The 14,697-nt window shown below is 47.4% G+C and overlaps 1 protein-coding gene across 1 annotated transcript; it reads right to left on the reverse strand.

The window, feature by feature from the left end:
- Positions 1 to 12,893: 12,893 nt before the first annotated feature.
- LOC141258431 (taste receptor type 2 member 40-like) lies at positions 12,894 to 13,814 on the reverse strand. The gene has a single exon (XM_073673431.1). The coding sequence runs from the start codon at positions 13,812 to 13,814 to the stop codon at positions 12,894 to 12,896; it is 921 nt and encodes a 306-aa protein (XP_073529532.1).
- Between the last annotated feature and the right edge of the window lie 883 nt (positions 13,815 to 14,697).

The raw sequence follows: 14,697 nt of genomic DNA on the forward strand, positions 1-14,697 counted from the left end.
GCAGCACAACTGCCCTGCAAACAAATGTGAATAGGGAAATGACTTAAAATAACATAGAATAAAGAAAAGAAAAATCTTGAACCGGGAGGTGGTGGTCTAAGTGGAGGACGTGGTGGTGTAGGTGGAAGAGGCAAGGGAGGAGCAACCCAACACTGTTATTTTTTGGGGGGGCGGTTGTTTTTTGTTTGTTTTTTTTTCATGTTTTTTTTATGGAACTGACTTAAAACAACCTAGAATTAACAAAACTAAAACTAGCAATCTAGAACCAGGAGGCGTAGGTCCAAGTGGAGGAAGAGGTGGATGTGGCGGTGTAGGTGGAAGATGCAAGGGAGGAGTAATCCAACATTGTTTACGTTTTTTTTTTTTTTTCTTTATGTTTTTTTCTTTTTGCTTTTTATTTGTTTTGTTTTATAGGGAACTGACTTAAAAGAACATAGAATGAAGCGAAAATAATAAACTAACAAGCTACAACCAGGGGACAGAGGTCGAACAGGAGGAGGAGGTGAACGTGGCAGTGCAGGTGGAAGATGCGGAGGAGGAGATAGCCAAAACAGTTCTTGGGGGGTTATATTTAGAGAGGAGGCACCCAAATGAAACAAATGGCAAATACAGTTGAATATTGGCTGGGTGCGGCTGGTATACAGTTGGGAAAATAAGTATTTGATGCACTGCCGATTTTGCAAGTTTTCCCACCTACAAAGAATGGAGAGGTCTGAAAATTTTTATCATAGGTCACTTCACCTGTAAGAGACAGAATCTAAAAAAAATATAGAAAATCACATTGTATGATTTTTACATAATTAAATTGCATTTTATTGAATGAAATAAGTATTTGATCACCTACCAACCAGCAAAAATTCTGACTCTCTCAGACCTGCTAGTTTTTCTTTAAAAAGCCCTCCTACTCTGCACTCATTACCTGTCTTAGCTGCACCTTTTTGAACTTGTTACCTATATAGAAGACACCTGTCCACACATTTAATCACACTCCAACTTCTCCACCATGGACAAGACCAATGAGCTGTCTAAGGACACCAGGGACAAAATTGTAGACCTGCACAAAGCTGGGATGGGCTACAGGACAATAGGCAAGCAGCTTGGTGAGAAGGCAACAACTGTTGGCGCAATTATTAGAAAATGGAAGAAACATAAGATGACTGTCAATCTTCCTCAGTCTGGGGCTACACGCAAGATCTCGCCTCGTGGGGTAAGAATTATTCTGAGAAAGAACAAGAATCAGCCCAGAACTACATGGGAAGACCTAGTCACTAACCTGGATAGAGCTGGGACCACAGTCTCAAACATTGCCATTAGTAACACACTACGCTGTCATGCAGGGCACGCAAGGTCCCCTGCTCACGCCAGCACATGTCCAGGCCTGTTTGAAGTTTGCCAACGACCCTCTGGATGAAGAAGAGGCAAGGGAGAAGGTCATGTGGTCATATGAGACCAAAATCGAACTTTTTGGTATCAACTCCACTCGCCGTGTTTGGAGGAAGAAGGATGAGTAAAACCCCAAGAACACCATCCCAACCATGAAGCATTGTGGGGGAAACATAATACTTTGGGGGTGCTTTTCTGCATAGGAAACAGGACAACTGCACTGTATTAAAGGGAGGATGGATGGGGTCATGTATCGCGAGATTTTGGCCAACAACCTCCTTCCCTCAGTAAAAGCATTGAAGATTGGTCATGGCTGAATCTTCTAGCATGACAATGACTCGAAACACACAGCCAGGCAAGCTAAAGAGAGGCTCCGGAAGAATCATCTCAAGATCCTGGAGTGGCCTAGCCAGTCTCCAGACCTAAACCCGATAGAGAATCTTTGGAGAGAGCTGAGACTCAATGTTGCCCAGCGACAGCCCCGAAACCTGAAAGATCTGGAGAAGATCTGTATGGAGGAGTCGGCCAAAATACTTGCTCAAGAACTACAGGAAACGTCTGACTTCTGTAATTATAAACAAAGGTTTCTGTACAAAATATTAAGTTCTGTTTTTCTATTGTATCTAATACTTATTTCATACAATAAAATGCAAAATAAATATATAAAAATCATACAGTGTGAGTTTCTGGATTTTTTTTTAGATTCTTTCTCTTACATTTGAAGTGACCTATGATAAAAAATTACAGACCTCTCCATTCTTTGTTAGAGGGAAAACTTGCAAAATCGACATTGCATCAAATACTTATTTTCCCCACTGTAATTGTCTACTCATTCAAAGGTATGAACAAGTCCTGTGGGATCCATGTTTTGTTTATTTTAAGGAATGTTAGTTTCCCCACTTTGGGTGTGGGCAGGCAGATGTGCCTGTCTGTGATCACACCCCCTGCCATACTAAACACACATTCTGACATGACACTCTCCGCAGGGCAGGCCAGCACATCCAAGGCATAAAGGGCAAGTTCAGGCCATGTGTCCAATTTGGAGATTCAGAAGTTAAATGGAGCAGACCCATCACTCAGTACGTGGAGACGTGTGGCCACATACTCTTCCACCATGTTGTTGTAACACTACCTCCTGCTAATATGGACTGTATTACATGGTGGTGCTGTATGTTGTGACGTGCTCATAAAGTTTTGCCACATTTCGGCCATGCTTACCCTGCCTTCTGAGGTTCTGGCGGTGCCCCAGCTTCGTTGGTGACTTTCTCCTCCGCCTCTGCCTTGTTCTTCCTCTGACCCCCTGCTGTCAGGTGGGAGCGCCATCAGTAGTTTCTCTACCAGAGTACACTTGTATTCAAACATTTTGCAATCACGTTCCAGTGAAGTAATGATGTTATGTTGTCCTTGTAGCGTGGATCCAGCAGGGTGGCCACCCAGTAATCAGCACTGGTAACAATAAGGGCAACTCGGAGGTCATTGCGCAGGCACAGCAGCATGTATTGGCTCATGTGTGCCAGGCTGGCCAAAGACAATGACAAGCTGTCCTCGGTGGGAGGTCTATGGTCTGGGTCCTCTGTATCCCCCAGGTACGCTCCAGTGATGCCCATGAGCTGATCTGAGTTCCACCCTGCTGTGAACAAGGTTGCTCCTCCTCATCATCATCCTCTAAAACTGCCCCCTGGCTGTACAGTTGGGTACCTGGCCGCTGTTGGGACAGTAACCCACCCTCCGAGCCCTGTGTGGATGACAGACCTGATAATGGTGTGAATTGGCCCTGCTCCTCTTCCTCCTGTGCCACCACCTCATCCATCATGTCCTGAATTGTTTTTTCCAGCAGGCATATACAGTTGTGCTCAAAAGTTTACATACCCCAGCAGAATTTTTCCTTTCTTGGCCTTGTTTCAGAGAATATGATTGATAGCCAAAAAAATTTTTCTCCACTCATGGTTATTGGTTGGGTGAAGCCATTTATTGTCAAACTACTGTGTTTTCTCTTTTTAAATCTTAATGACAACCAAAAACATCCAAATGACTTTGATCAAAAGTTCACATAACTCAGTTCTTAATACCGTGTATTACCCCCTCTAACATCAATGACAGCTTGAAGTCTTTTGTGGATGAGGTTCTTTATTTTCTCAGATGGTAAAGCTGTCCATTCTTTTTGGCAAAAGCCTCCAGTTCCTGTAAATTCCTGGGCTGTCTAGCATGAACTGTGCGCTTGAGATCTCCCCAGAGTGGCTCAATGATATTGAGGTCAGGAGACTGAGATGGCCACTCCAGAACCTTCACTTTGTTCTGCTGTAGCCAATGACAGGTCGACTTGGCCTTGTGTTTTTGATCGTTGTCATGTTGGAATGTCCAAGTACATCCCATGCGCAGCTTCCGGGCTGATGAGTGCAAATTTGCCTCCAGTATTTGCTGATAACGTGCTGCATTCATCTTTCCTTCAACTTTTACCAAGTTTCCTGTGCCTTTGTAGCTCACAGATCCCCAAAACATCAGCGATCCACCTCCGTGCTTTACTATAGGAATGGTGTTCCTTTCATCATAGGCCTTGTTAACCTATCTCCAAATGTAACGTTTATGGTTGTGGCCAAAAGATTCAATTTTGGTCTCATCACTCCAAATTACCTTGTACCAGAAGTTTTGAGGCTTGTCTCTGTTCTGTTTGAGGTATTGTAGGCGAGATAATTTGTGGCATTTGCGCAGTAATGGCTTTCTTCTGGCGACTTTACCATGCAGCCCATGTTTCTTCAAGTGCCTCCTTATAATGCGCGTTGACACAGCCACACCGCTAGTTTTCAGAGAGTCTTGAATTTCAGCAGATGTTATTTGTGGGTTTTCCTTTGCATCCTGAACAATTTTCCTGGCAGTTGTGGCCGAAATTTTTGCTGATCTACCTGTCCTTGGTTTGGTTTTTACAGAGCCCCTGATTTTCCATTTGTTAATTACAGTTTGAACACTGCAGACTGGCATTATCAATTCCTTTATATATTTTTTTGTATCCCTTTCCTGTGTTATTCAGTTCAACTACCTTTTCCCATAGATCCGTTGACAATTCTTCTGCTTTCCCCATGACTCACAATCCACAAACGTCAGTGGCTGGATGAAAGATGTAAGAGTCTGCCTGGATCCCAGAAACTCACTGAGCTTTTATGCACACACATTGATTACAAGCAAACAAGTCACAGGTGAGGATGTTACCTTTAGTAGCCATTCAAACCCATTTGTGTCAAATTCTGTGCATGTTATCAGGTCAATATTAACCAGGGTACGTAAACTTTTGATCAGGGTCATTTGGATGTTTTTGATTTAAAAAGAGAAAACACAGTACTTTGACAATAAATGGCTTCACCCAACCAATAACCATGAGTGGAGAAAAAGTTTTTTTGTTATCATTCATATTCTCTGAAACAAGGCCAAGAAAGCAAAAATTCTGCTGGGGTATATAAACTTTTGAGCACAACTGTAAGTAAGATAGTAAGGCTCATGATGGCATCATCAGCGCTGGTCATATTGGTGGAGTATTCAAAGCAGCAAAACATGGCACACACATCCCGCATGGAGGCCCACTCATTGGTGGAGAAGTGGTGCTGTTCCGCAGAGCGACTCATCTGTGCATGCTGCAGCTGAAACTCCACTATTGCCTGCTGCTGCTCTCACAGTCTCTACAGCATATGCAGGGTGGAGTTCCACCTTGTTGGTACGATGCATATTAGCCAGTGAGGGGGAAGACGGAAGTGACGCTGCAGCGCTGACAGGCAAGCAGCAGGGTGAGAACGCCGTAAGTGCGCACACAGTGCCCACACTATCAGCAGCAACTCTAATATATGTGGGTAATTTTTAAGGAAGCTCTGCACCACCAAATTAAGCACATGTGTGGCGCCCCTGAGTGTTTGGTCGCCACAGAGGTGCTGCATCTCACCCAGAGGTGTGGTATCTCACTCTCAGGTAAGGAAGGAGTACACCCTGGGACCCTAACACCTGCATCCAACACATTCCGCTTCAGTGAGGACAGGGCGAGATTGCTCCTAAGGGAGAGCACAGTCCCTGGTCCCTAGCTGAAGAGTGGAACTATGTAGAGGGTGTGGGTGGAGGAAGAAGATTAGGGGAGCGCATGGAAGGAAGTGATATAAAAAGGTGGTGGAACATTCTAGTAAAAAACAGTCTACAGTGAGAGGAGTTGGGAGCAGGAGCTCTGTAGGAGCTCTGCTCAGGAGGAGGGCCTGAGGAGAGGCCCAGGACTGAAGGAGAAGGAAAGGAGCAGAAAAGGCTCCAGGAACAAGGAAGGGACCCCAGGGATACGGGCAGAGCTGGAGGCCACCCGTACGCCCGAATCTACCAGGAGGTGGAGGGGTCAGGCCGCACAAAGGGGACCGGTCCCTCAACTAGCAGAGTACTTTATGACTCAACTAGAAACCGGAGGCTGCAGTATTTCAAGTCCTGCAGCCAACAGTCCACATCAGTCTCACCAAGAAGGTAGCCATAGAGGACCCAGGGGATGGAACAGACGTCGCCCGACAAGGCCCGCGGGTATCGGATTTGGACACTAGTTGTGAGGTGTAGGAAGACGGCCAGAGAGAGAGAACACACAGAAGGGGGTCCCGCTAAGTACTACGGAGATATCTGAGGGTTGGCTGAACCCCTCCCTGAGTAAGCGCAGCACAACGAGGGAAGTTACACTGGTACCTGTAACTTGGATTGCAACAACTGTGAGTAAAGATCCTGAAGGCAGCACCCCACAGTCTCTGTGATTATTATCTGCGCCATCACCCCTGCACTACAACGCCCAGCATCACCTATAACATCTACAACATCTTTACGCTGCCGTGGAGCTAAGCTCTACCTGTGGAGGGCCAAACCAACTCTGCTGCATTAAACACCTACTCCAGAGGACCTGCTACGCAGCGGCGGCTCCATAGAGCCGCATACCACAGGTGGCATCATAAACTATATATACAAAAACTATAAATCCCCTGTAAATATCCCCCTTTTGATTGACCGCCCCGGGTCACGGACCGGGTCACTACCACTGTGCTATCTCCCCTAGCAACGACCAGCCCGGCACCGAGTACCCCATGACCCAGGGGGCGCGTCACATGCACCAGGCAAGGGATGTGCGTCAAACCGGCTAGGCCTAGAGCTGCTACGAGATTTCACCCTTTATCACACACCACTAGGCCGGGCTTGAGGTTCACCGGCACCAACCACTCATCTGTGTGCTGTTTGAACCCTGTCCACAGCTCCTGTGCAGTGTGGGAATTTTTCCCCAAACAGAGGAGTTTCAGAACAGCTTGCTGATGTTCCCCCTGGCTGTGCTGAAGTTGGTGGTGCAGGTCTTACTGTGACCGGATGAGGAGACAGAGGAGGAAGCAGAGTAGGAGGGAACCTGGACAGAGAAACATCCAGCAATCCTCGGTGGTGGTAGGACATTAGCTAGTACACCTTCCACCTCTGTCCCAGCCGCCACTACATTTACTCAATGGGCAGTTAGGGAGATGTAACGGTCATGGCCATGCTTACTGGTTCTCGTATCAGTGGTTATGCGTTATTTTGTTCCCAACATGTGTGTGCAGGGCAGAGATGGCCCGCCTGGAACAGTATTGGTGACTGGGAAGCACATACTGCAGGAGAGCCACCACCATCATTCTTTTGAAAGTATCCGTCTCCTCCAGCTGGATTGGCAGCATTTCAAAGGCCAGTCATTTTTAAATGCTGTCATTCAGGACCATGGCTCATGGGGGCTAGGGGGTATCTGACGCGCCCCCTGGGCCGTGGCGTACTCGGTGCCAGGCCGGTCGGTCACTTAAAGGAAAAGTGGAAAAGTTAGTTTTGGGTAATGACTTCGTGATGCCACCTGTGGTATGCGACTATATGGGGCCGCTGCTGATCCACTGGAGCTGATGGTGACGCAGCAGAGTTGGTTGAGCTCTCCATCGGCAGAGCTTAGCTCCAGGGCAATATATAATGAATTGTGGAGGTAGACGTTGTTGATGTGGTGTAATGCAGGGCTGAGGGCGCAGATAATGACCAGACAACAAATTAATGGCGATTTCCTCTATCTTTACTTGCGGTTTGTCAGAGCAGACCAAGGCACTGGTACTAGCTGGTGGTGGAGGTCCCGGCAGCCTAGAAGCAAGTTGGGGATCCACCTCGCCAGGTGGAGTTGTAGGCCTTCCCTCTGCGCTATTCTCTTTGGCTCTGCTGCTTAAAGCTATGCTCCGGCCCTCGTTCCTGAGCAAAACGTCTATTCCTCACCCGTATGGCAGGCAGCTCAGGCCTTCCTCAAGTGTCGCTCCTTCGTGGCGGCACTGGGCCCTAGGATGCTGCTGAGCTGCCCGGCGTCTGGTGGGGCCAGGAGATCTGCAGTCTCCTGCCCTCCGGATTTAGCTGCCGGACCTTCAGTGTCCCCACAACCGCCGACTCCGGTGTCCGATTCCCTTGCGCTTCTCTCTGGGGCGAGCTTGTTCACAGCTCCCTTCCCCAGGTCCTCCCTCGTCGCTCTCCTGTCTCCAACTCCCTTTTACTCACTCTTTCCAGGTTCCAATTTAAAGGGGAGAAGCTCCCCTTTCTGCTCTGGAGCCAGGAAAGTGTTGAATGCTGGTATACCTGATCAGGGGACCCCTCCTTGCTTCTAGGCATGGCATCACCACCTGTAAGGGAGGCAATGCCACTGTGGCAACCAGACCCCTGGGGTGCCACATATCTCCTCTTTCTCTAGAGGGTTGCAGTACAATTATTTTTTAGACACACTACTCGCAAAAAAATACTGGATGCCACACAAAACCACAGTCATCAAAAAGCAGAAGAGACTGCTGCATGATTTGGGACTCAGACTGCTTCACTGATTTTCAAAGGGGTGAGGTGTAAGCCAGATGACCATGGTCCGCAGTTCCAACTCTGTGCTTTCTGTAGTGGACCGGGTAGAAGATAATGCAAAAGAACTGGAGCCACTGTCAGCCATCCAATGTAACACCGCCTCAACATGTTGTGGCCTCACCATTCATGCAGCTGTGTTCGACCCTACAAAATGACACATAACGACCTGTCGCCTGCATGCATCAGAGGAAGGTGTTGTATTTAGGCACATATCAGGAACAGAACGACCATGTCCTCTCTCTGCAGGAGGTCCACCAGCTACACCAGCACCACCACGGCCACATCCTCATCCACTCATTGATGCTCTACTCATTTTTTGAAGTGACCCAGTACTCACACACATGTGACACAGGTACTTTAGATGCAGTGACACAGAAACACAGAGCAGCCAGTACAGGGTTAATAAAGAAGGGGGGGGGAGATTTATTGTAACAGGGTCAATCTCCACGCAGGGAGTAACAGGGGAAATATGGGGAAAACAAGGAGAGTAGCAGATAAAAGGCGATAACCGACAATCCACAGTTTGGCTAGATGTAGCAGAGTCAAAACGTTTTAATCAGCAGTTTTACACTTAGCTGACTCTTGTTCCCCACAAGGCCATTGCCGGCTGATGCCAGTGTTGTTTTCTTCTGGCTTCCCCGCCTAAACAATGCTCCGTCTTCTGGCGGCAGCGGGCGGTCTCCGGTTTGACCCGCTGAGTCCCTAGTCCATAACACTGCACCTCACTTGCTGGGCTCCATGGACCTTGCGTCTCTTCTCCCTCTAGTCGGGCTTGACTCCAACTGTCAACTACCTGCTTTCCCGCGCAAAACTCCTTTTCCTCCCTCTTCCTAGACACACACGCAGCTCCCCGGTCACCTGACCCCTGAGCTCTGGCTCTGGACACGTCTCCAGCTTCCCGGTCACCTCACTCCTGTGCTCTCAGTCTGTCTTCCCCCTGCAACCAGAGGCACGGCCCCGGCAGTTCCGGATCCCTTGTTCGGAAAGTACTTACACCCCGGTCTTCCCCCTTACACTCCCGCTCTCCTTTAACTCGCCATTCCACAGGCAAGAGTTCCTTCACCAAACGTTCATATTCTTGGACTTCCTAGACAATACGTTGCCATATAAACTGATCTTGTTCGTAACTGTGAGGAGGCACTCCGGCTGTTGTCCGATCTACCGGCATAACTCAGTTTGACTGATGGGGGGTGCAGGGTCACTTGGATTCCCAATATCCGCCTGCCCGGTGGCTTCAACCGATGGTGTTCACTCGCCGCCTGCACTGGGGACTGCAGGTAATCGAGTGCTGGGGCTCGGAGGTAGAATCAACAATTCTTCTTCATCCACATCATAGCTTGGGGCAACTGTGACAGGACCCTCTCTATAAACAGGTGATCCTTCTTCATCTTCGTGATCTTTAGACAGACAAGGTCGCAGCATACTACGATGAACCACTTTGGTAGGGGCTCCTTCAGCCCCCTCAGGTTGAACTTCATACACAGGTCTCACTCGGTGCAGGGTCCTTTCCCACCGCCTACTCAATTTGCCCTGGGGCCATCTCTCTCGAACCAACACCCGCTCCCGGGGCCTCAGAGCTGTCTCTCGAAGGGGCAATGTCTCATGATGTTTGAGCTCCCGAAACTTTTGTTGTACCAACCGTCGGAGGGTCTGCAGTCGATACCGGTGTTCCCGGACCCAGGAAGACATCCCCATCCATGGGTAGTCCTCCTCAGGGTCCAGCTTTAACTCGGTAATCTCTCACCCCTTTCGCCCGAACAGTAAGGTATAAGGAGTGAACCCCGTCGTACTATTCACTCAGTTGTTGTAGACCCACACAAGCTCGGCCACAAACTCAGGCCATGGTACCTTCCGATCCTCCTCCAACGTGCGGAGCATTTGAATCAGTGTCTGATTAAAGCATTCACAGGCCCCATTTTCTTGAGGGTGGTAAGGAGCAGTCTGTGACTTCTCAATCCTGTACAACCATTGCAGCTCTTCCATCACCAGTCCCTGGAAGCAGGTGCCTTGATCGGAATGGATCCTCTTTGGGCAGCTGTACACCCGAATGAAGTCTCGGCAGATGGCCTACGCAGCTGTGAAGTGGTCTGTCATCACCAGGCAATGTTCATACCGAGATGTGCCTGTCCAACAGTCATATAGTCGATCATCAGCACCTCCAATGGGGCAGAAGTCATAATGGTTTCTATGGGGCTTAATCAGCTCACAGCTCCGACATCTTTGACAAGTGTCTTCTATTGTTGCTCGCAGTCAGGGGTGATACACCAGCCTCTGCAACCACTGAAATGTCTTCTCTGGTCCGAAGTGAGCCCCTCATTCATGAGCCTCCTTAGCCATTACTCCGACCAACTTCTCTGGGATCACCACTTGCCAGGTGATCCCGAACTCTTGCGGTAGCTGTACCCATCGGTACAGCAGCCCATCTTGCAAACAAAGTCTCTCCCATTGTCCCAGCATTTTCAGTGCCCCGGGGACAGGGTACTCCTCTCCTCTCGACTGGGGACCTGTCTCAAAGCCACCCATTGACGTAATTGGGCAACTTCTTTGTCAGTCTGTTGAAGTCGGACCCAGTTATCTCTTGGCTGCCCTAGCACTTGTTCTTCCGACGTCTCTCCGATCTGTCCCTGCGCCGCGACCAGCGGTCCCACGAAACTTCGGAAGCTAGGGACCTCATCCGCCTCCAAATCTTCATCGCAGTCATGATCAGGCCATTCATATGTCACTCTGGAGAGGGCATCGGCATGAGTATTCTCTGCCTTAGACCGGTACCTGGCCATGCGGGCCACCCATCGCTGCTCCAGGGCCCCCAATTTCGCATTCTCCAGGTGAGCCAGCCTACTGTACTCACCAGTACTTCAGACCCGGACAAATACTCTGAGAACTTTTCGGTCATTGCCCAAACCAGAGCCAGCAACTCTAATTTAAAAGAGCTATAATTATCTGAGTTCCTCTTAGAGTCGTGAAGGGAGCGACTGGCGTATGCAATCACGCACTCTTTCTCCTCCTGTTCTTGGGATAACACGGATACCAGACCATGTAGGCTCCCACCAGTGTGGAGAAATCCGCATTGGCAAGTATTGGGGCCTCGGTCAGGGCCATTTTTGTTCCCCGCAAGGCCGTTGCCGGCTGATGCCGGTGTTGTTTTCTTCTGGCTTCCCTGCCTAAACAATGCTCCGTCTTCTGGTGGCAGCGGGTGGTTTCCGGGTTGACCCGCTGAGCCCCTAGTCCATAACACTGCACCTCACTTGCTCGGCTCCACGGACCCTACGTCTCTTCTCCCTCTAGTTGGGCTTGATTCCAACTGTCAACTGCCTGCTTTCCTGTGCAGAACTCCTTTTCTTCTCTCTTCCTAGACACGCGCGCATCTCCCCAGTCACCTGACACCTGAGCTGTGGCTCTGGACACGCCCCCACCTTCCCGGTCACCTGACTCCTGTGCTCTCAGTCTGTCTTCCCCCTGCAACCAGAGGCACGGCCCTGGCAGTTCTGGATCCCTTGTTCTAAAAGTACTTACACCTCAGTCTTCCCCCTTACACACACATGGCTGCAGAGTATGATTGTTTATTAGGCACAGACACAGCACGTGCAGACACAGCGGTAAAGTAAAAAATTTTTTTGGGCCTAAAAATGGCAAAGAGACGGTTTCAGAGTAGATTTTATTTTTAGGCACACTAGTCATATAGACACGACTGCAGAGTACACAGAGGCTCTTAGGAACAGTACTCCCACAGGCGGGAGTGCAGAGTACACACTGGACACACACTCCCACAAATATGGGTGCAGAGTATACATAGTGGCTTTTTGGCACAGCACTCCCACTGAGATATGTGCAGAGTACACACCATGGCTTTTTTGCACACTACTACCACAGGCGGGGGTGCAGAGTACACATGTAGGCTTAAAGGCACAGTATTACTACAGGCGGGATTGCAGAGTACACACAGCAGCGTTCTGGCACAATACTCCAACAGATATGGATGCAAAGTACACACAGTGGTGTTCGGGCACAGTTCTCCCACAGATATGGCTGCAGAGTACACACAGCGGCTTTTTGGAACAGTACTCCTACTGAGACACGATCAGAGTACACACAAAGGCTTTTTTGCACAGTACTCCAATAGGCAGGGTTGCAGAGTACACACAGCAGCTTTTTGGCACAGTACTCCCACAGATATGGGTGCAGAGTACACACAGAGGCTTTTTGACACAGTACTTCCACAGATATGAGTGCAGAGTACACACAGCAGCATTTTTGCAGAGAGCCCCTTTAAACAAGACCTGTCACCATGTAAAATGTTACTAGTTTTTCCATTTATTTTATTCTTGTTTTTTCCCTTGAGTATTCTTTTTTTTTTAAATGCACCTGAGAAATGGGCCATTTTATTTATTGCTCATTTTTATGGTCTGACTCTTTACAAATGGGGCAGTCCTCACAGATTAATAAATGCAGAGCAGCCTAAATATACGCCCCCGAGGATCCTGTAAGCACTTAAAGACCATAACACTTAGTACTGAATAAAAAGGTCCATATCTTTTAGACCTTGTGACAGATTCACTTTAATCTACAAGCTGAGAATAAATCATGAACTAACCTGAACTAATCTCCAATTTCGGAACACTCCTGATGATTCATTACTGATTGAATAAATTAACTTCTTGTGTAGTATGGCCGGAAAAGTGAAAAAAACTCTGAAATGCTCTTCGTAGCTTTGAGGTGCTGAAAATCAAGTAAGCCGAATGAAGAACTGGAGTAGCGGTTGTAAGGATTGAGCATAAAATGATCCAGGCGCTGTTGTGTTTGACTATTCCGGAGGTTGTCAGATTTACAATGATGTAGTAGGAGACATATAAGAAGATGAAATAAGATGTGCCTCTTAAAATTCTGAAATGAGATTTCATGTTTAGGTTCTGGAAACTTGCACTTTCTTGCATTGTCCTGGTGTGAAACCAAATGGACTTAATAAGAAGGACAACTGAGACACAACACAGGACAAGTGGTGGAGAGGAGGCAAAATTGTAGATGAGGACTAAGTTGACAAAATTTGTGACTTTTATGACAACACCCAAGGTAATGTTGGATGAAGCCAAGTTGTCTTTTGTGAAGACACACCAACCTATAGGGAGGGTAGAAGACAATGAAGCCAAGAGAGACCAACCAATGAACCATGGAACCAACTTGGAGATCCTTGTCTTTATGTACATGAAGAAGGAGTTATTGTAAATAGTAATCTTCACGCAATAATAGACCGAGAGTATAGTCCCGAACCAGATGCTGCAGTAAACGAAAAATAGGCGGACCACCAAGACAAATTCACTAGTGTGAAACTGTAAATGTGGGAAAAACGTGATTGCAGAGTTAATAACCAATACAGTCAACAGCAAGGAGGACCTGGACAGAGCCAAGCATAGCAAGATCTGGTCACTAGGATGGAGCTGCCGATGCTTCTTCCACTCGATCCAGGTGACAATGACAATAAAACCATTGATTGTGATGCCAAATAAAATTTCTACAAAGAGAAAAGAAGAGAAGACAACATGGAGAGTGGAATCCATTGTCCTTCCTTCTGTCTTGGTTTAGCTTCTCAAAGTATCCTGCTAACACAATGGAATTGAAGGGTTGGTGTTTAGATCCTGAAATGAACAGTTCCGGTTAAAAGTAGATGTTAAACTACATTTATTCTGCTCTGGCTTTTATCATTCACATTGATTATTCACCACAATGACGTGGGATTGATGGAAATGCAAATGATAATCTTAACTGCGAGGATGTTTTGCATGAGATTGGTTAGTCTAAAAATGTCCTAGATTCACCACCACCCTTTATCTTATGTGTTAGGTTCTCGAAACAAAATACCCGATCCTTCCAAAAAAAAACATTTCTTTTAATTGAGGATCTCAGTGAGGATCTGCAAAGATAACATAAGAATCAAGTTTCTGGAAGTCAAAGTTAGGGCTCAAGCTTGTGAGTTATTACAGCACTCTATGGAGACAAAGTTTTTGCACTTTTTTTGCAAAGTGACTTAAGGTGCTAATACAATACATATGTAAAAAATTAACTTACTTAGCATGAAGAAATGTGACTGTTGGTACATATAAATAAATTATATGCATTAGAAACCTGGAGCTCAAAGCTGGAAACCTGGAGCTGAAGATTTAATTTAACCCCCTTCTGCACCACAACATATATGTATTTGCAGAGATGGATGCCTGTGCCATCCACAGCTTCCACTACAACAGTACAGCAATATAAAATCCTGGCCATAAATTTCTTACATGATGTGATCAATACTGACCATGGCATAAAAGGAGCTTGATAAGGAAAGAACACTACCTCTGTCATCCCATTAAGTGTCAATGGGCTTCTATGGGATCCAAAGGTCTAGCGATGGCCTCCAAGTCTTCCAAGAATGGAAATCTATTAGATCCTGCCAGAGGC

The sequence above is a fragment of the Phyllobates terribilis genome, unplaced genomic scaffold, assembly GCF_046119375.1.
Source record: "Phyllobates terribilis strain yellow unplaced genomic scaffold, ASM4611937v1 Scaffold_3__8_contigs__length_932513732, whole genome shotgun sequence".
Taxonomy (NCBI): domain Eukaryota; kingdom Metazoa; phylum Chordata; class Amphibia; order Anura; family Dendrobatidae; genus Phyllobates; species Phyllobates terribilis.